General features: G+C 37.5%; 1 protein-coding gene across 1 annotated transcript in view; it reads right to left on the reverse strand.

Annotated features, from left to right (window-relative positions):
* The window catches only part of tnfrsfa (tumor necrosis factor receptor superfamily, member a), a 53,679-nt gene extending 30,836 nt beyond the window's left edge, over positions 1–22,843 (reverse strand). The window contains exon 1 of the mRNA XM_007237223.4: positions 22,566–22,843. Coding sequence (XP_007237285.3) covers positions 22,566–22,595 — 30 coding nt within the window. The 5' untranslated portion in view covers positions 22,596–22,843. The remainder of the gene's footprint in view (positions 1–22,565) is intronic.
* Positions 22,844–24,932: the final 2,089 nt, after the last annotated feature.

Raw genomic sequence — 24,932 nt, forward strand, 5'->3', positions numbered from 1 at the left:
CTTCCTTCGAAGCCTATAACAGATCCTATTAGCACAAATCCTTTGTTATCATTTTCTTCCAAATCTGTTTCCCTTGAGAAACTGAGACGTTACGCTGCTGCAAAGATAGAGAATTCACTCAAAAGCTCTTCTGAAAGATGAATGTTCCCATGCATAATGTTTGTGTGTGTGTGTGTGTGTGTGTGTGTGAAGCACGAGGAAAGCCTCTCTGTGGATGAGGGATGCAGTTCAGCCAGCAGGCATGACCGGGTGCAACCTCAATAAGACAGGACCTAGATCAACACACACACACACACACACTCACACACACATCCTGCTTTCCCATACAACCCCATCACACCAGCTGGTTTCCATACACAGAAATGGTTTATATGTGTAAAAATATATGCCATTATATTGTACATACTGACAAGTCAATGCCAAGCCTAAAAAAGCCTATTATAGAAAACCTAAACTTTATATGTAATACATTTAATTAATAACTCAAATGTCCAAAGTCTCCCGAAAGTTGCGGTAGTCTACCTCAGATCAATAACCGCTCCCTGGTGCCTGCAAGTCAGATAAAATCTTCAAGAATCTTAATTTAATAATCGTAATTTTAAAATGATTCTACTATTAAAATTAAGGCTGGAATTTTTATATGGTAGCTGTGAGCCAATATTGATCATATTTTTCATGTGGGCACCAGCTGCATAGCTTGGATCTTGATAACCACCAACTAGCTAAGTGGCTTACTTTCCGGCTTACTTGCTGCTCTGCTTATTTGCGGTCTTTGGAATGTTCAATGATGGTTAGGCTGAGGTACTGTAACGTCATGGCAAATATTAAGCTTGCTCCTTATATGTTAGGTTGTGTTTAGATGTTTAGAATCATAATGGTGAAATGATGATTTTGTTTGCTTACAGAATTTGCTGACATTTAAGTGACTAATTGTTCTTTCTACAATTAAAAAGTTGTGTGTGCCACTGGCGGCAACGCAAGCCCAAAGCTTGGTCCATTCATCACCATGCATAACAGTTGAAGAGGTGTTCTTTTCATTAAATTTGACACTTAAAAAAAAAAAAGAAAGAAATACAGGGCGCTTAGAGAAGTCAATGGCTGCTGGTAGTTGGGAACACTTTACAACACTTATTAAGATTTAAAATCTGCATTACCTGACATGCAGATTTGAGACCTTCTCTGGCACTTTTGGGTACCCAAATGGTAGCATGCTTCATGCTTCTTTCCCTTTTTTCACACACTCTAAAATAGTTCTTGTTACATATTTAACTTGTATATGTCTTTATCTTCGATGTACACTGAAACAACAGTTAGCGGAGGAATTGAACACACACACACACACGCACACACACACAGGCCAGACTGCGGTGCAGTCAAGCTGTAATAGGTGGTTAGGGTGCAGACCAGCGTGGTAACCTTAACCTCACTGACGGGAGCTCTCCCAAGCCACAATCACTTCACACTGGCAGCTCACCAGCGCACTCCAACACACACACACATACACAGCAAAACACACTCCTCCAACGCATCATACCGAACCACTGAACCACAGCACACAGCACAACACTCACTCCTTCAACACTTCAACACCGAGCCACACCACGCCGTCCTACAGCTCAGCACAGTCCAGTCCAGCCACCCTGAAGCAGAACCTTACGTATATCATAGAAGGTATTTCTGTGACCTTATAAAGATCGAAAATTCAGTTAATTAGGAAATGGTCAAATAATGAATCGTGATTTTATCTGATTTCAGTTTAAATCAAATCATGCACTGATAACACTCTGGTGAATTATATAGACAATAAAATCAGCTTTATAAACTAGTCTATAGTAATGAACTTTTTTTTGCCTCATAAATGTGTGTATTTGACTAGTATAAGCCTTTTAATTTCTTAATACACGTGAACAGAGCATGGAAAAAGTTCACAAGAAGAACTGCACTGGACTTCCAGCATCACTCTTCTTAGTAGAAAGTATGACACATAGAAACAAATCAAATGTTTGCAACGCCTTTGGGACATCATCATCCTTTAGGACCCCTCTCTATCATAGGTAAGTTTAAAGTTCTAAATCACTTTCTATCCTTTGTGTTTATCTGCCTCCATAATTACACAGAGAAAAAGAGAACTTATAACTTACAGCATCAACTTACAACAGTCCACAGAAATCCACAATTTCTGACCAAAGCTGAATATTAACTTATGGTTGATTGCTTGATTCTAATGACCAAGCAACCAATTACACACATCAACCATTTCTGGTCTTTTCTGCTAATAATTACCTCAGCTAACAGACAATTGTGCTTGAACCAAAGTCATTAACCCAACCTCTGATATTGCATTTCTTTTTATGGTTCAACCAGTGCTCACATTTCGGTCAAGGAGCCGAGTTCAGCCAAGAAGTTCATCCACTGAAATTTTCTAAATAATAATCTCTTATTTAGATTTCTCTATTTTTAAAATCTTTCTAACAGTGGGCCAGAAATGGCTAATGTGTGTATATCATCATGGGTAGCAAACATGACCACCATCTGATATTTAGCTTAGGTCAAAAACTAATACAGAAAAACACAATGATATCAGTTTCTACTGCCAAAATTGGTCATAATATGAGAAAATTCTCTTTTAAATTGCACTGCAAGTGGCAATCATCGGGCCCAAGAAAATAATAATTAAATACCAAATAAAAATAATTCTATTTTAGATAGAAGTTTTTAAATGATGAAAGTCTGTTTTTTTCTGTAAGTCAATCAATCAATCAGTCAAACAACCTTTATTTTGACTCGGAGGTACATTGAAGGCAACCCTTATTTTTAACGTAGTCACACATTTACAAATATAGGGATTGACATGACAAGGAAATGATAACTACATTTAAAATATCATCTTAAAATATCAGTAAATAAAATATAAAAAAAGATAGATACAAAAAAATAAAAAATAAATAATAATAATAAAATGATTTAATTGATAAGAAATTAAGATCAAAAGATAGTCAAAATTAAGCTAAAACTAACTTTTACGTAGTACAAGAAAAAACACAAATAAATAAATGAATCAAAAATAAATAATAATAAATAAAAAAAGTGTTTTAGAATTGTCAATTCCATGTTTTCTGCATGGAATGAGGCCATTGAATCCTCAACAAGGGTCTACGATTTCAATGCTTGAGTTTTCATGTCTGTAAAAGTGTAATAAGGACCACTGATAAGTTTTTATCCCGCAACCTCCCAAAGAAAATTCCAGCACTTAGACAGCTGCGCCACCTGGGAGCCACACAAGCATGCAACACATTACTGAAATATGTTTTTATGCAACAACCCTGAAGCATGGATGCAGTACACCCTTCATCTCTTCATAAAACACACCCCATCAGCACACCAGCTTTATTAAGAAATGTTTACAGTTACAGAATGTTTGCAGTCTCGCACCAGCATTCCAGCACGCGCGACACTCCTGAGGCCATGTGACTTCGGTGTGTGTGTTTAAACTCACTGTTAATCGCTCACCCCGATGCTGTGGATGCTCCAGCAGTGTTTGGAGCAAGGTAACGACAGCAGAGACAAAAGGGTAAGAATCCCCTCCAGCAGCCGGGACAGCCTGCCTTCTGCACCTCGTTTCACACTTTATCTCCGTGCTGACGGACACGCCGTGCACACACACACACACAGTTCACACATACAGTACACTACTATACAAGGTAAGTTACGCACAATGAACTGCAGCATTGCGATAGATAGATAGATAGATAGATAGATAGATAGATAGATAGATAGATAGATAGATAGATAGATAGATAGATAGATAGATAGATAGGTAGATAGGTAGATAGGTAGATAGGTAGATAGATTAGATAGATAGATAGATTAGATACACACTTCAAACACCCAGCAGGTCCACAACAGTGACCTTGAAGGGAGCCGGCTTTTACTGTATATGTGTGTGTGTGTGTGTGTGTTTGAGCTTCCTGTGCCGTTTTCAGCCTGAGAGCAGGAAGCCTGAGTGGTGAAGGATCAGTGTGCATAAACACACACCAGTGGAAATGGAGATTGTTTGCAAATGCTCCACTTCCACATTACAGCTGTAGGACAAACTGCTGCAACTCCAACTAAACACACACACAAACACACAAACACACACACACACACACACAGATGGAGAAAGTGAGTGTGTAAACTGTAAAATACAAAACAAAAAAAGCAAAGCATTTCCTGTAGACCGTACTCACTTTCCTCAAAACGTTAGAGTGGCAAGGCCATAATAAAACAATGTATAAAACACATTCTATATAAGACTGCTGTTAAACATGGTGGTGATAGTTATCCTTCATTGTTGTCGGATTTTGCTATTTGCAGGTATATGTTTGAGTAAAATTCCAAATAAAGAAATTGTCATTCAGATAATTTGTTTACAGAAAATGAGAAATGCAGAGTTTTCAAACCCTGGTTTTTATTCACAGATTTCATGCATCTTGGAAGGTTCTCCTCCACCAGTCTTACACACTGATTTTGGATAACTTTATGCCTGCACTCCTGGTGCAAGAATTCAAGCACTTTAGCTTGGTTTGATAGCTTGTAAAAGTGTTTCTACTGTAATCAAGAAAACTAATTGGGCATTGACTTCTAATATATTGCAACCTGTGGCCCACTTGGTCCATTATTAAACATATAACAATCAACCTTGTCAATTGAATTAAATGGCAGACTTGAATTGCTTCAGAATCATTTACTGTCAAAGACAATAATGTCAAATATATAATAGATATAATGTTTCAGTTTAAATGATGTCTATCACACTCTGTTTTAAATTAGTTGGGGGGAGAAACAGCCCACTTGCAGTACAATCCACTGGTTGAAAACCACTGTAATAGGGGTTATCCCCTATTTTTGCTATGATAACAGCCTCTGCTCTTCTAGGAAGGACTTACATACTTGATGTTGGCATTTGCTGTACTGAGAATTAATTTGATTGTTCTCAGCCACATCACAGAGCACCAGTGAGATCACCCCATAAGTACTGGATAGAGCTTTATAATTCAAAAAAATGCAGTTCCACTGTTTTAAAGGGGTTTTTTGCACAACCCATTCCTAAAGTCCCATTCTACTGTCAGTGCTTTTCTATATAACTTATTATTAAAAAACACACAGACATAGACATCCCTATTACCGCAACAAGAAGGAAGCCACTCATACCGGCTTACTGTACTGAATTGAATTCGGACACAGGGTACACACGGATACACTACTCGTGTGTGTTCAATTACGGTTTGATCGCCCTACAGTGAGCGCCGTACAGTGAGTGTTATTGTAAGTGACAGAGGATCAGTATTGGAGAAGAGGAAGGATGTATGATTTAGAACAGCTGGTTTCTATCTGAGTTTTCTGCTAAGCAGAGACATGCCGCGCTTCATTACCAACCAACGGAACAGGAACATCTCCTCGCTTCATCATGTGCCTCCACTTACTACACCGCCCCTATTCTCCTACACACTATTCACACAGGATGGCCCCGAGATGGGAAAACACGCACCATCAGGTCTGGAATGAGAGACGGGATTCTTATCAGTCGTACAGTAGAACCTACAGTGAATAGACTCCTATCAGATTTATAGAAAAGAGTTCCTGCTCCCCCTTAACTCTTAACTCCTGTGACTATTAGCATTCACAATTTAAAGAGGGAAATTCCACTGATTTAAAAAAAAGGAATTTAGTTCACAAAAGAGCATGAGTAGCATTTGTAGCTTTGGTGCGCCCATTTGAAAATGAGCAAAATACACCCGCAATGAACTGTGCACGCTTGCAGCCACAAAACAAAATGTACAAAACTCACTACAGTATGTTTACCCTATGGTGGCCTGAATGACTGGATTTGTATGTTTTTTGATAATTGGAAGCATTTACACTTGTGCTTTTAAGTAGATTGACTTGATCTAGACATAATCCTGAAATTTAAGTCGCATAAAATGATCATGTGTCAACATAGTCTGAGACACTTTGAGACACAGTTTTACTACAGTTTTATTGAAAAGAATCAGGTCTAGATTTACAATCGAGGAATATATGCAGGGTATCATACAACAAACAAGTAGTCCCTTAAAGTAAGGTATAGGTTGTTGAATTACAATTTCAGGCATTACAAGCATGCAGTGCATTTCAGACCACCCTTTTAAAGTGTCCTAAGTGATTGGATTTGTATCTATATTAGTGTGAATTGGGTGCATTTTCATTTATGCTTTTACATGGATTGACTTGATGTACATATAATCCTGAGGAATTAAATTTCAGGCATTACAAACATGTAGTGTGTCTCAGACCACCTCCTGAAGTGGTCTGAGTGACTGGATTTGTATCTTCTTATGGTTTATTGGGTGAATTTACACTCATACTTTTAAGTGAACTGACTTGATCTAGATCATGCAATTCAAGACGCATGAAAGAACCATGTGTAAATGTAGTCTGAGACACTTTGAGACAGTTTTACTATAGTTTTGAAGAAAAGGGTTAGAGTCACATTTCATGCATTACATGCACCTTTCAGCATGTGTTAGATATCTCAAGACGCATCCCACATTACGATAAAGCTACTAAGCTAACAAGGTCGTTGGTCATTGGTTATAGAGTAATGCCACATAGAGAGTATTGCATTTTAAGAGACATTCCTGGATCTGATAGTTAGCATTATTAGCCTAGCATCTCCTGCTGCAAACTGAAGATGTAAATGTCAGATAACAAGAACACAAACATTCACACACACTCACACTCTAGCAATGTCTCCTTCAGCGTTCTGTGACATTTTAAAAGTTTAGTATTTAGTAAAAAGGTTTTTAGGGACACTTTGCCCTTTCGAGCAACCCCCTAGCAACCCACACACACACACATACACATACACACACTTGGAGTCAAACACATGACCTCAGTCTGACCGCAGATCATGTGCAATGCGTACACAAAACCACAAGCGTCAGACACCCACACACACACACACTCTTGCACACATAAAAATGTATAAATGAAGCGACCCCAACACATATACACACAAACACACACGCTATGCACCCCCACCCCCTCCCCCTGTGTCTCTCTGGAGGAGCGTGTGAAAACTTGAGTGTGTGTCCTCTCTGGGAACACAGGAAACCCTGAGACAATGCAGAAGCTTCGCACGGGGGGCCAAGCACCGGGTCACCAAACAACCTCCATTACCAACTACAACATGGAACAAAACACACAAACACACACACACACACACACAGGTGTCTACATGTGTGTGTAATTTTTCTTATTTTGACTGTAGAGTCTGAAATAATTGGCTAAAGATTTTCAGCACACAGACAGACACAGAGAGAAACAGACACAGGAAAGACACACAGAGAGACATAAAGAGAGACACAAAGAAACACGCAGTCACATACAGACACACAGACACAGAAACAGACACACAGACACTGTCGTAGATACAGAGACACACAGACACAGATACAAAGACACAGAAACAGTCATAGATACAGAGACATAGACACAGAGACATAGACACAGACATATACAGATACAAACACAGAGACACAGACACAGACACAGAGACACAGTCACACACAGATATATGGGCTAAAACAATATGACAATTATATTAATTAAGTCCTCACTATATTATCAGTTTTAAGAAAATTAAGAGATAACTTCAATTTTGAATCAGTTTCTCTGATTTTGCTATTTATAGGTAAATGTTTGAATAAAATGAACATTGTTGTTTTATTTTATAAACTACGGACAACATTTTTCCCAAATTCCAAAAAGAAAAAAATATTGTTATTTAGATCATTTATTTGCAGAAAACGAGAAATGGCTGAAATCACAAAAAAGATGCAGAGCTTTCAGGCCTCAAATAATGCAAAGAAAACAAGTTCATATTTATAAAGTTTTAAGAGTTCAAAAATCAATATTTTGTGGAATAACCCTGGTTTTTAATCACAGTTTTCACGCACCTTGGCATGGTCTCCTCCAACATTCTTACACACTGCTTTTGGGTAACTTTATGCCTGCACTCCTGGTGCAAAAATGTAAGAAGTTCAGCTTGGTTTGGTGGCTTGTGATCATCCATCTTCCTCTTGATTATATTCCAGAGTTTTTTTTAGTTTGATAAAATCAAAGAAACTTATAATTTTTAAGTTGTCTCTTTCCAGGGATGTATATAAGACATAAAAGTGTTTACTATCCTTTAAACATAGTTATTTCACATCTGTTTTGCAAATGAAGTCCTCATACATTGTAGCCGTCATTGCCTCGGTCTTCACTTTCTGACATTAGCGAACACTGGCAGTTGTTTTTAACAGTAAAGACTACTGCCAGAGTCTGGATATGAGCTGCTCAGTGGGGACCAGCATCTGCGGCTGAGTCAACACACCTCACACTGAGATCCCAACTAAAAACATAAGACTTTCTTTTTTTAAAGGAACAACTGTTACCACCCCCACACACCCCCATTCCATCCTTAGATGGGTCAGCAATCACACTCTGGGGCCCTCATACCTAACCCTTACATCCAGTCAACTAGTGCTGGGCAATACGACTTCAAATCAATTTGTACGATTAAATTAAATATTTTCACTCTGGTTATAGTAAACGAATGAGTAGCTATTTTAATTATCTCATTTTACAAGCTGTTTGTATGGGTTAGTTGATTTTTGGCATGTCACAATAACTTTTTAAGATTTTCTGAACAATAGATTGTAAAAATTACTGTTAATTAATAATTTAATGCCATTAATATTATGATAATATAATAAGATTCTAATACATTTACACATTATTTTTTAAGAGCAACTACTTTTTGATTAAATCAATACAGAAATGTTTAAATATTCAAAATAATAAAATATTAACTAAATTAATCCACTGTTTTTAAATGAAGTGAAGTCTAAATACAAATTCATAACTCAGGAAGTTATAATCAGGTTTTTATCATCTTTTTTTTTTTTATTAACTGTCCAGCCCTACCATCAACCCCCCACCTCCACCCATCAAACCCCCACCACCCTCACACATTACACAACACTGACAAAACCTATATTTACTGAACCCTCCACATCACACACACACAGACTAATCAGTGCATCTGAGAGCCATTACTTTAACCATTACACGCCAGCTGCGCCAGTTTAATTACTCCGAGGCCTAGGCCTCCTCGACGAGCTGCACCCTGGGCCCCACGGCGCTTTGGTTCCGCGGAGGTGCTGCTTGTGAGAGTGCGTGCCGAGTGTGTGAGGGTGCGGGAAGGCGGCCTGCTGTCGCCCCGCACGCGTGGGAGGATATTAATAGTGCAGGAAAGACACGGTTTCACAGCCCTTCCACGTTTCAAAGCCTTCCTCCACCCTCCTCCACCCCGGCTTCCCGGCTTTAGACGACTGGCGTCTGACTGAGACCCATCTAGATAAGCCTGACTGTCAAAAGAGTGGAAAATAAGACAGAAGGAAAAGAGAAAAGAGGAAAGGAGAAAGAGAGAGAGAAAGCATCTGAGGGAGACAGACAGTGAAACTCGCAGAGCCAGATGATTTACAATGCACTTCCTGTGTAAAACCGCACTTGCGGCGCTATGTGTAAGTGGGTAGGGAAGAAAAAAAAAAAAGAGAGAGAGAGAGAGAGAGAGAAAACCCACACCATTGTGCCTGAGCAGAGATGGCATCTGCCATCTGCTGTATAGCTGGGTATCAGTCTTGGGTAAACTGATAAATCATCAGAAATATTCACTTCTAATACTACTGAACCAGTTTTAACGATACCTAAAATGAGGATATTAAGGCAAAATTACAACTATTTTACACCAATACTAAAAAATATATGTTTAATATATAAACTAAGAACGCACAATATCAGTTAAAAAAAAACTATTGTGATATTTTGTAGTTCTGCGATATACATTGTAATAATAAAACTATATTTTCACCAGGTTTCAAAAGAAATATAATAAAATATAAACCAACACATTTAGAGCAGATTTGTGTGACATGCCCTGTTGTAAAGAAACTAACTAAATCAGTATTGTTCACAATGGTAGTGAATAGATGTCCAAAAGCTTAGAGATTCTGTAAAAGCTCCTTCAGAAAAAAAAGGAAATAATGCCAAAATTAATAAAAACCTGCAAAAGCATGCACTGTGCCCTAAATGATTTATTTTCTTAAGTTTTAGCCAAAATGCTGAAGGTGAAGTTTCAGTGAAGTTTCTCCAGCATTGAGGCTGGAGCAGTATTAGCATTTGCCGCTATCCTCAGCGCTAGCTCTTTTGTCATTCAGACGTGAGTATATTGGACTGTAGTCTGCGTGTTTACCATAGTAAAACAAGCTACGTGAGACGAACCGCTTGCTGATAGTGCCCTGGCTTACCTGAACACTCAGGGTTTCTCAGTGTAGCTCTGTCAGACTACATTTACTAGCACTAAGTGCTGCTAACCGTGCAAGTGCTGCTGCTAACCGTGGCTAGCGCTCCTGCTAACCATGCTGAAATACTGAAAATCTAAGCTTACTGTAAATAAACAGAAGTGATTTACTCACACAAATAAACAGTTTCTGTTCTGGTGAGAAATCTGTGTAAATTTACATCCGGTGCTCATTTTAAAATTAAAAAATTATTTTTTTAAGAATTACAGTCTGTTGAAGGATCCCCCCCACCCACTTGCGACGAGACCTGCTAAAATTTAAAGGGAAACCATGTGCCTTATGTATGAAAATTGACCTGAAAATAAAACAGAAAATATACATTGGCTTGTGTATCGCACAAACAAAATGCATCAAGAAACCCCAAGGTTTGAGCAGGATGGTATAATTTCTCTAACTTCTTTAATTTGTAGTATTTCTTGTTTTCCACCCTGAAAAAGCCTAAATAAAACTCATTCTAAAAATGTCCAAATGTCCTACAGCGAGCAGCTAATGCTATTTCTTTAATTCCAATTTACATTCCTTCTCCCGGCTCCGATCCACACTTGCCCTGAAGATCTCAGACGGCCTGCTTCACGCGGCTTATTAAAGCCAGTCGAAACCCAACTCGCTTAACAGGAGAACATTGAATTTGGAGGCTGAGGAAGGAGTGGGGACTTGATTAGGTGAGACAAAAACATGTTACGCTGATGAGATCAGATGCTGGGAGAGAGTCCGAGTCCGAGTCTCAGGACAGAAGAGGAAAAAGGACCATCGTTCTGGAAACCTTGACTTCAAGAGAACAGTCACCAATTCAATTACAATAAAAAAAAAAATCAGGGCCTTAAAAGTTTGGAGTGTTTATGATTGTCTCCATAGAGGCGCGGGACGGGAGGAGCGGGGGGGGCAGAATAAATATTCCCAGGATGAGTCAGAGATCAAAGTGCTCCCATGTCAGCTTCTTCAACGGGGGTAATGACACGGCAAGTCTTACAAAAGACTATGTGCACTTTCAATAGGCTTCAAAAGAGGCTTTACTGGAAGCGACCTCGCCGAACTCGCGCTGCGTACCAAGTGGACCGATGGCACCAGCGGATTGCCGAAGAAAAGTGCTCTCTGTCAGAGTGTTTTAATGACACTTTCCACCTCTCACTTTTTCTGCTCCGCTCTCCTGCAGCACCTCAGCTCCTTAGCAACAGAAACACAAACAGCCTGCCTAAGATGACTGATGGATGTTTTTGAAAATGCTGGTGCCGGAAAAAAAAGCTCAAGTCATTCTGTTGGCATTAGCCCTGTGCCATCCTGGGATTCTCATTAGCATTAGTGACTGATCAGAGTAATTAGACAGTGGCAACTCTTACTTTTGAGATCATACAGTCAAAGACTTTACTCTGCCATCTTTTACCTTTTACTCCTGACCTGGAATTAGATTGTTAGGGATGGTCATAGTCCCCCGTCACATGCAGTAATAGCTTTCAGTAGTAAGCATTAGACATTCAATTTAGGGATGTTCTGATCCTATTTTTTCAATCCCAAGTCTGAGTCTTTTGATTTTTAGTATCTGTCGATACTTTGGCAATGCAGTAAAAAACAGAAAGAACATATCAAAGTTGTCCCTTATTTAAAAAAAAGAATAATAAAAAACAATTCTCATAACAAAATAAACAAGGACTAAATAGCCACATAAATGGTTTCCATTTAAATATCACGAAAAAAAAAAAATTATCGTCTACAGGCCGATAATACTCACCTCAAAGCGCCAAAAGAGCTAGCGCCTAACGCAGTTAGCAGCTAATGCTAATACTGCTTCAGCCTCAGTGCTGAAGAAACTTCACTAAAACTCCTGTATAACGCTGTACTTTAGCGAAGTGGCTTTACTGCTCCTTACAGCCTGGGGCCCTGGATTATTAGGCGCGGTGGCGATTTTTGGGAAAATTTTATTATTTTAAGTGTGCCTTATAGTGTGAAAAATAAGGAAAAATATAGCAAACTTTTGACGCTTTTTAAAAAAGAATATTATTAAATTATTAAATAGTAATCATTTTTGTAAATTAGTAATTTTCTAAGCCACCAATCTGGCATTAGATGTTTGATCTACAATCAGATGTATCAGTTCATACTTGGCCTTTTTTTATTTTTTATTAATTTAGCATTAGACATCTGATTTAAAATCAGATATTCAGAAGCACTGGCTAAAAACTGCATAACTTTTACATTAGGCACTGCATTAACCTCTTCCTTTTTATATCAGTCAGTCAGTCAAAACAACAAAACATTGCTAACTTTTATCTTGAACCTATCTTCTATCTTGAAATCAGACAGTTAGGGACTGCTGCATTAGATATTAACTTAGCACTAGACTTTGATCAATGATTAGATTATCAGACTTTTCTTTTTGAGATCACAGACAGTCTGATATTTACAGATATGTGTAGTCAAATACAGCCAAACTCTGCTACATTTTATCTTGAACTTCTCACCTGGAATCAGACAGCTGGGGGACTACATTACATTACATCACTTTTGTTAGCTACCAACCTGACATCAGACACATAGTTTCCTACAGCTGTGGATGTAGGAAGGGACATACCCTTCACATTAGCCACTGCCTTAGAATTAGACAGCAGTTGCTATTCATTTATCAAACGACCAAATCAGATCAGATCAGGCAGCCAAAGATATTTCACTGCTCATTTGTCTCTTAAACTGCTGACTAGGGGTGGGCAATATGGACCCAAATAATAATATCACAATATTTCATGGTATTTTTGCGATAATAATAGCTATACTCTTGGCGATATGACAAAACACTGAATTAAAAAAAAGAGAGTTAAAGAATACCCCACTGTAACAAAATAAAAATGACTTATTTAGTTATTGCATACGATATGATATGGCACACCCCTAACCTAACTGAGACATTAAAAAAATACAAAAATTGTATCAGTTTTGTAACAGAAGTCAATGATTCAGAATGTTTTGATACTAATAATGCACTCCAAATATCTACATATATAATAGATTAAAGTTAAATAAATGATACTGGACAGATATAATCTGTCTCTAGTAGATATATAATGGGAAATTAGAACAGTGTGAATTTTTTTTTTTGCTAAAAATAAAAGTAGTACCTGATGTGATAGGTAGGTGATATGGCACACACTATAATGGAATTAGACAGAAACTGCAATTTTTTTTTGCATTTTTTAGATCAGACAGCCAAAGACTTATTGCTTTTCATTTTTACCTCAAACTGCTGATCTGGAATCAGACAGTTCAGAACTTTTACAGCCTGTGACATTAATTAGCCAACATCCTGGCATTAGACATTAACGTGCTTAAGAGTTTCTGTGGGTGCTGATGATGAATCAAGATGTCGTGTAATTCAGTCAAACTAAGCTATTCTTGTACGTCGTCACATGACTGACTCAATCACACTATTATTCACAGTTTCATTACAAGACTTGGATGCCCCCCCTCACTCTACTACTCTACTGCACACTGCTGCTACATACCATCAGCTACTGACTCGGGATCAGACAGCCATGACCTTTGTGCCGCATACCATTCCCATCTCTCACACGAGATACAGGCTCAGTGCTGAATACAGGGAATGTGTTCCACAGATTAGAGAAGCAAAAGGAGAATAAAAGATAAATCCTGCTGGAATGAGGCGGAGTAATCCCTAATATAAGAGAGACGACAGCAAGCCCGATGACTGGAGATTAGTCACTGGTTAGGTACGCTTCACAGTGGAGGAACCGGTTTTAGTTAAAGGAAAAGTAACACAAAGGCTGTAATAATTACGGGAAAGTTCAATAGAGATGCCTTGGGTAAACCAATTGAACTACATATAGGATCTTAATAACCATATTTCTAAAAGAAGTTCTATTTTTCCTTTTATGCCAATAAGTTAATCATCAACCAAAAATGAATGTTAGGTATTGGAGGATTAATGCCAGGACAGCTCACATGCCAGATATGTGCTTTCAGTCCAGCAAGTGATAAGAACTAGATCAGGGTTCCAGAATGTTATAAATGACTGTCTGTGACTTATGCAAGATTACACTGCATTTTATGGAAAGTACACACAGTTCCTTAATAATGAAAAACATTTTTTATTGAGTAAAATATAAACTTTTGAAATGTTCTATTTTCAAATTTTATTAGTCTAAATGTTCAGTTATGACCAGTTAAAACTTCAGGCTTTTTCCTAATAAGTTTTAGATTTCAGTAGCTTCAGAAACCTGATATTATTAATCAAAATCTATAAATAATGTTAGATATTAGGGTATTGATGCCAGAACAGCCCATAGGCCGGATAAGTACTTTTTTTAGTCCAGTAATTGATAAAAACTGGATCAGGGTTCCAGAATGAGTTTAGGTGGACAAATGTCTAGAATGTCCAAAACATTTTAAACCATGATTAATAATAGATTACACAGCATTCTATAAGACGCCTTTTAAAACTTTTACTTTTATGCTACAGTTAAATTATGCAAATGTTTTTTTTTTTTTTTTTTTAGTACAATGTAAAATTCTTGGTGCTGCAAAAATAAAAAAATAAAACCTGGAATTGTGTCAAATTAAAAAAAAAAAAACATTTATTAGTAAAAATATATTTTTACTAGAATTGACTTGTAGAATTTGCAGTTTTACTACAAAAATGTTAGGCTTTCCCAATTCAAAAGTGAAAAAATAATTTTAGTATGAAAAGTTATTTTGAACTAGTAAAAAGTAAAAAGTGATTAACCTAAATATTAAATTTTACAACACTTTTTAAAGAAAATATAAAAAAAAGCAATACCATACACATTTAAATGATTAAGTGCCCACTGGTACACATCAAATACAAATACATGACATTTTTAGTTATAATATTTTATATTCTATTAAATTGGGATAACTAACTTAATTATTGGCACTAATAAGTTCAGAATGTTGTTAAAATCTGGTTTTAAAATAAAGTAAATGTTCAATGTTCCTCGGACAGGGTTGGAAAGTAATACAATTTTTATTCATATATTTTGTGATAGAAAATGTTCCAGTAAAATATTCATATTTAAATACTGTGGCCATTTTCTTTTGCAATTTTGGTTTACTACATAATTTTAAACACACAAACTGTCAATTACACTGTGTCAAATATTTGTAATGAATAGACCAATTGAAAATCTCCAAAAAGACCTGACATAAATTATTTTTGAGCGGGTTTTATCTCTTTCTTGTAAAGTTGCTGTTTTGGAGATGCATGTTTTTCATTGGACAACAATGATATACATTATTTACAGCAGTTGTCAATGACTTACATTGAATTATTTCTTTTGTGGGCGTTCTTTTTTTATATATCATATCAATTTATTATCAAATTAAGACACATCCTGTGATATACATTTGAGCCACATTGTTCAGCTCGATCACTGAATGCACTATTTGACCAAACACCTGCATGACTCTTCCTGAACACACACCTTACTTCCGGTGTAGCTGAGGACTATCTTACATATAATACCTACATACTCCAGCTCTCACCTCAACAACAGGAAAAGAGAGGGAAGAGCGAGGGTTTATGTTTTGAAGAAGCAGAGGAAATGAATCACAATAGAAAAAATACTCTCACACACTCTCTTACAAACACACACACACACTCTAAACCTTTATCACACTACCTGAACAACAGGTGCACCATCTATATGTGTAATACACTGCTCACACTAAAGCCATGTAAAGGGTGTGGCCACTATCCTAATGATCAACGCTGACAGACAATCCGTCCTCCGCCTGCCGCTTTGAACAGGACAAAAGCTGAGAGTGAAGAGCTCAGCTCTAGAGTTACGACCTTTACAAAAACCTCAGAGCTGCTGAGCACTTCTTCACTTCTCACTGCGCCTAAAATCACACAAAGTTCAGGACGGGGGAGAAATTATTTAGATTGCTCTGCCAGGGCCTGAGCGATATATCGATAACCTGTTAAATCAGCTGATTTTAATGATGCCCACATTACACAGACATAATAAACCCATATGGCCCCAACAAATACAAACATTTTGTAGCTAATAATAGGGGTCTGCCATATTAGATACAATAGTAATAATAATACATTTTGTATTTGTTTTGATATTTACTGTATTTATATGTTTATATGCAGGCATTAAATGTGCTGCACTTTATTTTAGTTCTAGATTTTATTATATTACATTGCATTTTAAAGCTGTAAACAACAGTAAAGAACATTCAAACTTAACCTTTAGTACAATAAAACAAAATCAAATATATATTGTAACACTGTATGAGGGAAAAAAATACTGAGGTAACAACAAAGGTTACAGAAGTCTGTGTTTGGGCCCTTTAGAATTGCTAAAACAATTACAGTACAGAGAAATCTGGTGTGAAAATGATGTGATGTGAAATACTGCGCTTTTAGACGATTTCTACTTTAACTCCAACTCCAGTGCTGCCATTTTTAAAGACTTTACTTACTAATAAGACTATTGGGATTAAAGAACTTGATCATCATATTAGTCAGTAGTCAAGCTCAAATCCAATTAAGTTATTTAATTCTTCAAATATTAACACTTTTTTTCAAAGGTGTTAACCCCTTAAAATCAGTAAAATCCTGATATAGCAAAATTTTGGCACTTTGTGCCAAGGGGCAGGGCAACATAATTAACCTTTATAAGTAATTATTGCAAATACATTACATTAGTGTTGAGGACAGAAATTACACAAAGTGTTGGGGACAGAAGCGCAATAGGTGATGGGTAAATAGCTCACTTTCTCAGGTTACACTCGACTTAGCTTGTGTCTCCAAATGTGCCCAAACTCAACATATTACATATCTACTCACTACATATCAGTAATTTACACATTCAAACAACATTTTTACATTTAAATGCCTTTAAATCTCAGGTTCATCTGTTTCTATTTTTTCTGTTTTTAGAGATGGACAACATGACAGAAATAATTGTTGACTAATCGAAAAAAAAAAATCAGATTAGTTGACTAACAAAACAATCAGAGCTTTGAAACTTCTAACAAATCTGCAGTGTGTGTATGTGTGTACAGGACACTACAAATGTGTTTAAATCCCCTGGGTGAAGAAAATGAGAGGGGGCATTATCTACACAGATAAGAGCTGCTGAGGGGCGCAGTCTGGGTGAGGCATTCTCCCTCTGTAAACACGTCTAATGACCAAAATTACTCCTTATTCCACTGCGGTTCACGTCCACACACAGACACACAAACACACACACACTACCACACACACACACACACACACACACACCTGACCGCACACTCTGATAATGGATGTCCCCCGATTGCATCACACATATCTGCTCCATCCCCTGGACCCCGCTATAAACACAGGATGGCAGAAATGAGGCGGGAGGGGGGCCGTTAACGAGCCGGGGGCAGGCGGGACGCGGCGGAGGGCTTTCTTCTGGAATCCTAAGCAGCAAAAAACACTCACTCTGTTTGGATTTGAGAGATACAGAACACACTTCCTGTCCATGCCCACACCCCGGAGAGAGCCGCCGATAACATCGGCATAAGAGTGTGTGTGTGTGTGTGTGTGTGTGTGTCCGTGTGTGTGTGTGCACGTGTGAAAGAGCTGGGAACAGAACAGAGGTGAGAGAAAAAAGACAGAGAGAGAAAGAACAGCTGTGTGTGTGAAAGAGAGGGAGAGAGAGAGAGAGAGAGAGAGAGAGAGAGAGAGAGAGAGAGAGAGAGAGAGAGAGAAATGTGACTGTGAGAAAGAGAGAAAAAAATAGCAAGAAAAAAGAGAATAATAAGTGAGTGGGAAAGAGAGAGAAAGAGAGAGAGAGAGAGAGAGAAAGTGAGAAATGTCAGCTTTTTGGGGGCCCAGTTCTTGACTGTATTTGAAGTGTGTGAGTGTGTTTGTGATTGGAAAGAGAGAGAGAGACAGAGAGAGGAGAGGAGAGAGAGACAAACAAAGTTACAGAGCAGTGAGAAAGAGAGCAGCATGCAAGCTTTTGAAGACTTGTTCTCGATTGCATCGACAGTGTGTGTGTGTGTGTGTGTGGGAATTGTATACAGAGCTCTGATTCCTGTCACTAACATCTGCACTGACAGGAAGTTTACAATAGGAGCGGCACAGTGCTGCACCCCCACCCCTCTTCCCCCTCCCTCCTCCCTCCCCCTGCTCCCTCCCCTCCTTTCTCATCCGCTCGGGAATGCGAGCCCCGATTCGGCCCGGCCCGGGACGGACCTTCCATCATCATAGCAACCGGCCGACACACAGCCCGGCACAGTTTACACTCAGCATAAACACCGACAGGCCAAACAATCCCAGCTATTCCCTTTCAATAAACAGCGTGGGACGAGCGGCGGCGTCCTGCTCGGCTGTCTCCCAGCTCGGGATATCTGACCGCTCTGGACTTCAGAAAGAGCAGGGTCAGAGGAGACACTCATACCTGCTGTTCTGTTAGTGACGGATGATCAGCTTCACAATGACTCAAAATCATATAGTGTTTTCCCACCATAACTCCAAAGAAGTGGAGTTTAGCTTCTATAGTTTAACACTTGTGCTATGAGGCACAAGTAAATGTAAATGCAGCAAACAAACAATTAAATCTCGTTTACGTGCAACACTTAGCATGATGCTAACTGCTCAAACTGTGTGGAAAATAGCAGCAATGTACAATGAACAATATTTAGGCCTAATCCAATTTCACCCATTTGCCCTACCACTTATCCCTATCCCTTAAGTGTTAGGTAGGCCTGTGATATTGTCCCAGAAATTATTGCGATACACAATATTTTTTCATTTTAAGACTATTAAAATGCCACTGACACAATGATAACAGAATAGCATAAAATGCAATTATAGACTTTTTAAAGACAACTAAATTTAAAGTAATGGTGTACTATAATAAGTTTATATTAGAAATATACCTATTTCTTCACTTATTTTAGTCCACACTGTGTGTATGGAGTCACAGTTATTGAAGCATGACTGGTTAAAATACTGTTCATTGTTATATATGTGAACAAACATGAAAATAATCACAATAGATGATATCACGATTATAAAAAATGACTGAGGTCACGTTCATTTATTGTAACACGATATTGCAATTATTGTGACAGGCCTAGTGTTAGGGATAAATGGTCCTTAAAACTGAGATTTTTCCAAGGCACACTCAAAACAGAGGTTTAACTGGCAATATGGCAGAACCAACAACAAAGGAAAACCACAAATTTTAGTATTTTCTTTGTTAAAAATTATGACAACCACTAGATTACCATAGTTTAATGTATAGTTTTAGTGTTTTTATGGCCATTTTTACTAGTGATGTGCAGGGTTGTCCCAATTATATTAAGGGGTGAAATTCTCTCTTTTTTTACTCAAAACCAAACAAAACAGGGAACAAAAGGGGTATTACAGAGAAATGTGATCAGCCCTTACTGTAGAGGTAGACAATGAGACAAGATAATAGACAGTGGGCTCATATTCATTGTTGAGTATATTCAATATGTATTAGAAATAAGTGTAAACAGAATTGTGTGTTTTTTTGTTTCAGCCAATACTCATACAAACACCAATTATGGATGGTGTTGAATAAACTGTGCAATATTTATTGTAAATGACAACTGATGTGGTGTTTTGAGAATGAGACCAAAAAAAAGAGAAATTAATATTTCAGGCTGAAAATATCATATTCATCATATTCATTAGACAGCTAATAATCTTAGGCAAGATGACTAATTTATAATATCTTGGGCTGACATTCATTGTAGGGCTCTACAGACACGTCTTTAATTTTCAATGGCCAATGGTTAACAATAGTGAACAAGACTCCTAACCCATAACCGAAAAAATATATAGGGCCAATATTTGTTAATGTTGTTGTCAGTAGACTGATTAATTTATTTTTTTAAACATCTGTCTTTATATTATTCCAAACCCACACTAAAACCAACAGCAATCCAGGACTGTTCTCTCGTGTCCAAGATTTTAACAACTCGCTCTTTTAAGGCGGCACGTGTAGAAAGCAAACGATGCTGGCTCCGGCCTGGGGGAGCTCTTTTTTCTGAAGGTGTTCAGCAGGACTGCGTGTGTGAAGCGTATTTATGGTGGCGGCTTTTGGCAGAGCTGGGCTGGAAAAACCAACACAGGAGCCGTGAATGGCTCTTTCAGCGCAGAATAAAGCTCACACTGGCATCCTTACTCTGAGAAAAGCGCCCCTCTCCACATCTGAGGTGTTTGAAAGGAGCAGGCTGGGGCCAGCAAGTTTGTCATGAAGGGCCTGAATTGAAGACACGCAGTGTGGTCATGCCAGATAGGTGGACGGTTCCTGTCACAAACTGCTGGACTAACTGTAAGTTGTGACCGCACTCAAACATTGTGAGAGTTTTTTTAGGACAGTACCTCCAAATAACTTAGAACGGCTTGAAATAGTGGATTGTATTTGATGTTTTTAAACATTTTTTAATAAGCTGACCTTGAAATGCAGACCTCCTTCTGAGAGCAGCTTTCTTTGAAACAATCCTTATAACTTCAGGTGTTTTAGCAGCTGTGCATCCATATACAAACTACATATACATATAAAATAAAACAATGATATAGAGTAATTGACCCTTTATGATCTAAGGGTGCATCCAATGGTGGTTCAAGTTCAACCACCACAAATCCACTATGCCTGGAAACAAGCTGGTGCATTGAACAGAAGACTATTTAAGCATCCAGACTTTGTGCCCTAATTGCATACACAGGCCTTTGACCCATTAACTTTTCAAGACTTACAGCAATGAAGCTATAGCCTGTAACTTTGGTAACAAAGATCTAGGCAACCATTAATGGTTCATATTTAAGGTCTCCTAAGCCCATATAACAAGGAAATCTGTTTGAGTTGTACTTAATAGTTAGCTAGTTAACTTAATTTAGCCTCATAGCTATTGTTAAAAAAGGCAACCCTCCATCAGGCAGCAAACGTTTGGTTATTACACCATATCATACCTTATTTACTTATTTATATATAGCTCTGAAAAAAACAATGATGAGTTTATTTGATTTTACAAAATTAAAAACCTCTGGAATATAATCAAAAGGAAGATGGATGATCACAAACCATCAAACCAAGCTGAACTGCTTGAATGTTTCAACCAGGAGTTACATAAAGTTATCCAAAAGCAGTGTGTAAGACTGGTGGAGGAGAACTTGCCAAGATGCATGAAAACTGTGATTCTAAACCAGGGTTATTCCACCAAATTGATTTCTGAACTCTTAAAACTTTATGAATATGAACTTGTTTTCTTTGCATTATTTGAGGTCTGAAAGCTCTGCATCTTTTTTGTTATTTCAGCCATTTGTCATTTTCTGCAAAAAAATGCTCTAAATGATAATATTTGGAATTTGGGAGAAATGTTGTCTGTAGTTTATAGAATAAAAACAACAATGTGTTTATTTTACTCAAAAATATACCTATAAATAGCAAAAATCAGAGAAACTGATACAGAAATTTAAGTGGTCTCTTATTTTTTTCCAGAGGTCTGTGTATGTGTATATATATGTAACTCACAAAAAAAAATGTAAAAAAATAAAAAAATAAACAAAAAAATAATTGTGAAAGGTAAAAGTGCAGCTGGTAGGTTGTATGTTGTATGTGAGAGCACGTTTTGACACTTTAAGACACACACACAAAAAGTTTTTCGTTCTTGGAATGATCCGTTCCACCTTAAACAGTGCACTGATTCCATTTGAGCACCGCGCAGTTAACTTGTGCTCTATTTAAGGTGGAACGGAGAATTCCAAAGACAAGACAACTTATCCTCTATCCACTGGGAGAGTTGAAGTAAAATAACTACTCGTATCGTTTTCTCAAACCATAAACAAACAAACAAACAAACAAACAGTCAGTTTAAACACTTACTTAAAACTGAGTCGCATTCACAGCCTTTACATTTGTTTTTTAAAAAGAGCAAACCGTCCATTTCAAACAAACGTTAAAATTAGGATTCAATTAGTAGTTTTCCCTTTTCTCTCATTAATAACACATTCCCGAACACCTCAGACCGATAACAAGCTGCGAAAACAAGCGAGAATATAACAAAAATACGCGTCCATCTTAGTATTTCCACATGCTGACATCGTACCCAGAAGAACACACAGTATATTAGTGTATAATGTTGTTTTCTTACCGCGAGCATCATGAGCGAGGTTTTGCCCATCCCGCTCCAGGACGGAGTGTTTTTCCTGAATTTTCCAAACTTTCGCCCTTTTCCAGCGCACACAAACACACGGTACGGAGCGGATACTGTTCAATAGCTCCTCCAAAGCTGCCGGGGGGCGTCCGGTTATCCTGTTCTCTCCATTTCAGCGAGTTAAGCGCAAAAAGTTGCCAAAAAGCCGAAACTGTAGCCTTGCCGACACGCCGTCAAACCACTGAGAGAGTCGCTTCACTGAAAACTTTTGGTGGGCGGGGCTTAGAGCGCGTTCGTCACCTTACGTCAGGGAGGCGTGCAATCTCAGCTATCGGAGTGCAGTGATTTGTAGACAGTAACGCTTTATCTGGGTAGATGATCCTGTAAACAGAAAGAAGTGGCAAAAAAGAGTAGAAATACAAGGCTGTGGTAGGTGTGTGTGTTTACTCATACTCATACATTTTTATTTACCTTATTTACCTCAGACAAACGGAAGAAGTACAGTATATACAGCTCTGGAAAAAAATAGAGTTTCTGAATTAGTTTCTGAATCAGTTTCTGTGATTTTACTATTTATAGGCAAAGGTTTGAGTAAAATGAACATTGTTGTTTTATTCTATAAACTACGGACAACATTTCTCCCAAATTCCAAATAAAAATATTGTCATTTAGAGCATTTATTTGCAGAATAGGAGAAATGGCTGAAATAATAAAAAAAGATGCAGAGCTTTCAAACCTCAAATAATGCAAAAAAAAAAATAAAGGAATTAATATTCATAAAGTTTCAGTAATCAATATTTGATGGAATAACCCTGGTTTTTAATCCGAGTTTTCATGCATCTTGGCATCATGTTCTCCTCCACCAGTCTTACACACTGCTTTTGGATAACTTGCAGTTCAGCTGTGTTTGATGACTTGTGATTATCTTTCTCTTTATTATATTCCAGAGATTTTGAATTTGATAAAATCTAATTAACTTATAATTTTTAAGTGGTCCCTTTTTTTCTAGAGCTGTATATGTTAATTAGGATACACTTTCTCATTTAATATTTTAGTGTCTTTATTTTTTATGCATCGTAAATTAATGCTGAAGTCAGTAGCTAAAAGTGTTAAACAAACTGTGAACCATTTAGGTGGCTCTTATCTGAGGTGAAGTATTTTTTTAAACTTAATTGAGTTTTTGTTTTTGCCATAATATGGATTAGACCATTACTCAAAAAGGGCTACTAACTGTATACCAACTCTACCTCTTCACAACTTCTTCACAACTAATGCTCTCAAACACAAGAAATTTAAGTAATTAACTCTTGACAAGTTCAGCGCATCTCATAAAACAGCCTGACTGAGAAAATCCAACGAAGATGTGCAAAACTATCTTGCCTACTTTGAAGAAGCTAAAATATAAAACATATTCTGGTTTTTTAATACTTTTTTGTTTAGTAAGTAATATTTTTTTCATAGTTTGGATGACTTGCATAGTTTGGATCAAAAATGCAGTGCATTTTAAATAATGAAAAACATTGAATTTAAGGTGTGTGCTTTTTTTGCTCACATTTAGGTTACAATTTGAACACACCAACTGCCCCTAAAAACTGTGCTAACATTTTTTGGTCAAATAAAAAAATGCCCTGAAATAAACTCTTTTTAAATTGCTTTCCATTCAAATCTTAGAAGATAACTAAAACAAAACAAAACAAAACAAAATAGGATCTGTGTTTCTATTAAAGTGGCCAGAGAGTGGAAGCACAGTGTAGTAATAGTAGAATGTGTTTCTAATAAGAAAAAGTCAGGAAGCAGAAGACTGTGGGTGTTTCTATTAATTAGCCAGTGATTAAAACTAGAAGGTTGACGTTCTTAATAAAATGTCAGTTAATTAACCAGAGACAAGATAGTTGTAGGTGTTTATAATAAAGTGGCCAGTGAGTGAGCGTATGAGGTGGTGGGGGGGGGGGGGGTTTATTAAAGTGGCTGCTCTGAGTGTATTTCAGGCTGTTTGTTTTGTAAAGGGCTGGAGTGGTTTAAGGTCAGTGTAATTGCTTTAGTGGACCGTACCATGGCTATTATACATATTAGTTTAATTGAATTACTGTAATCTTATTTCAGCCTCTGGCTTCACAAATATGTGGACTGTCGTAATGAGTGCACCTTTTTTTCTGAGTGACCTCAACACAGGCCATCTCCATTAGTTCTGTGAAGGGAACTGAATTGGGCTCACCTCTTATTTGCCAGATTAATAGGTGAATTGATGAGCATGGATGTGAGAGATAAGAATGTTTATATAGGACAGGGGGGTTTCCAGAGTTAGGGCATAAGAAGCTGGTTAATGCCTAATGCCAAAGATATGATGCAATGCTCAAAGGTTGA

Source organism: Astyanax mexicanus, chromosome 17, assembly GCF_023375975.1.
Source record: "Astyanax mexicanus isolate ESR-SI-001 chromosome 17, AstMex3_surface, whole genome shotgun sequence".
Lineage (NCBI taxonomy): Eukaryota > Metazoa > Chordata > Actinopteri > Characiformes > Acestrorhamphidae > Astyanax > Astyanax mexicanus.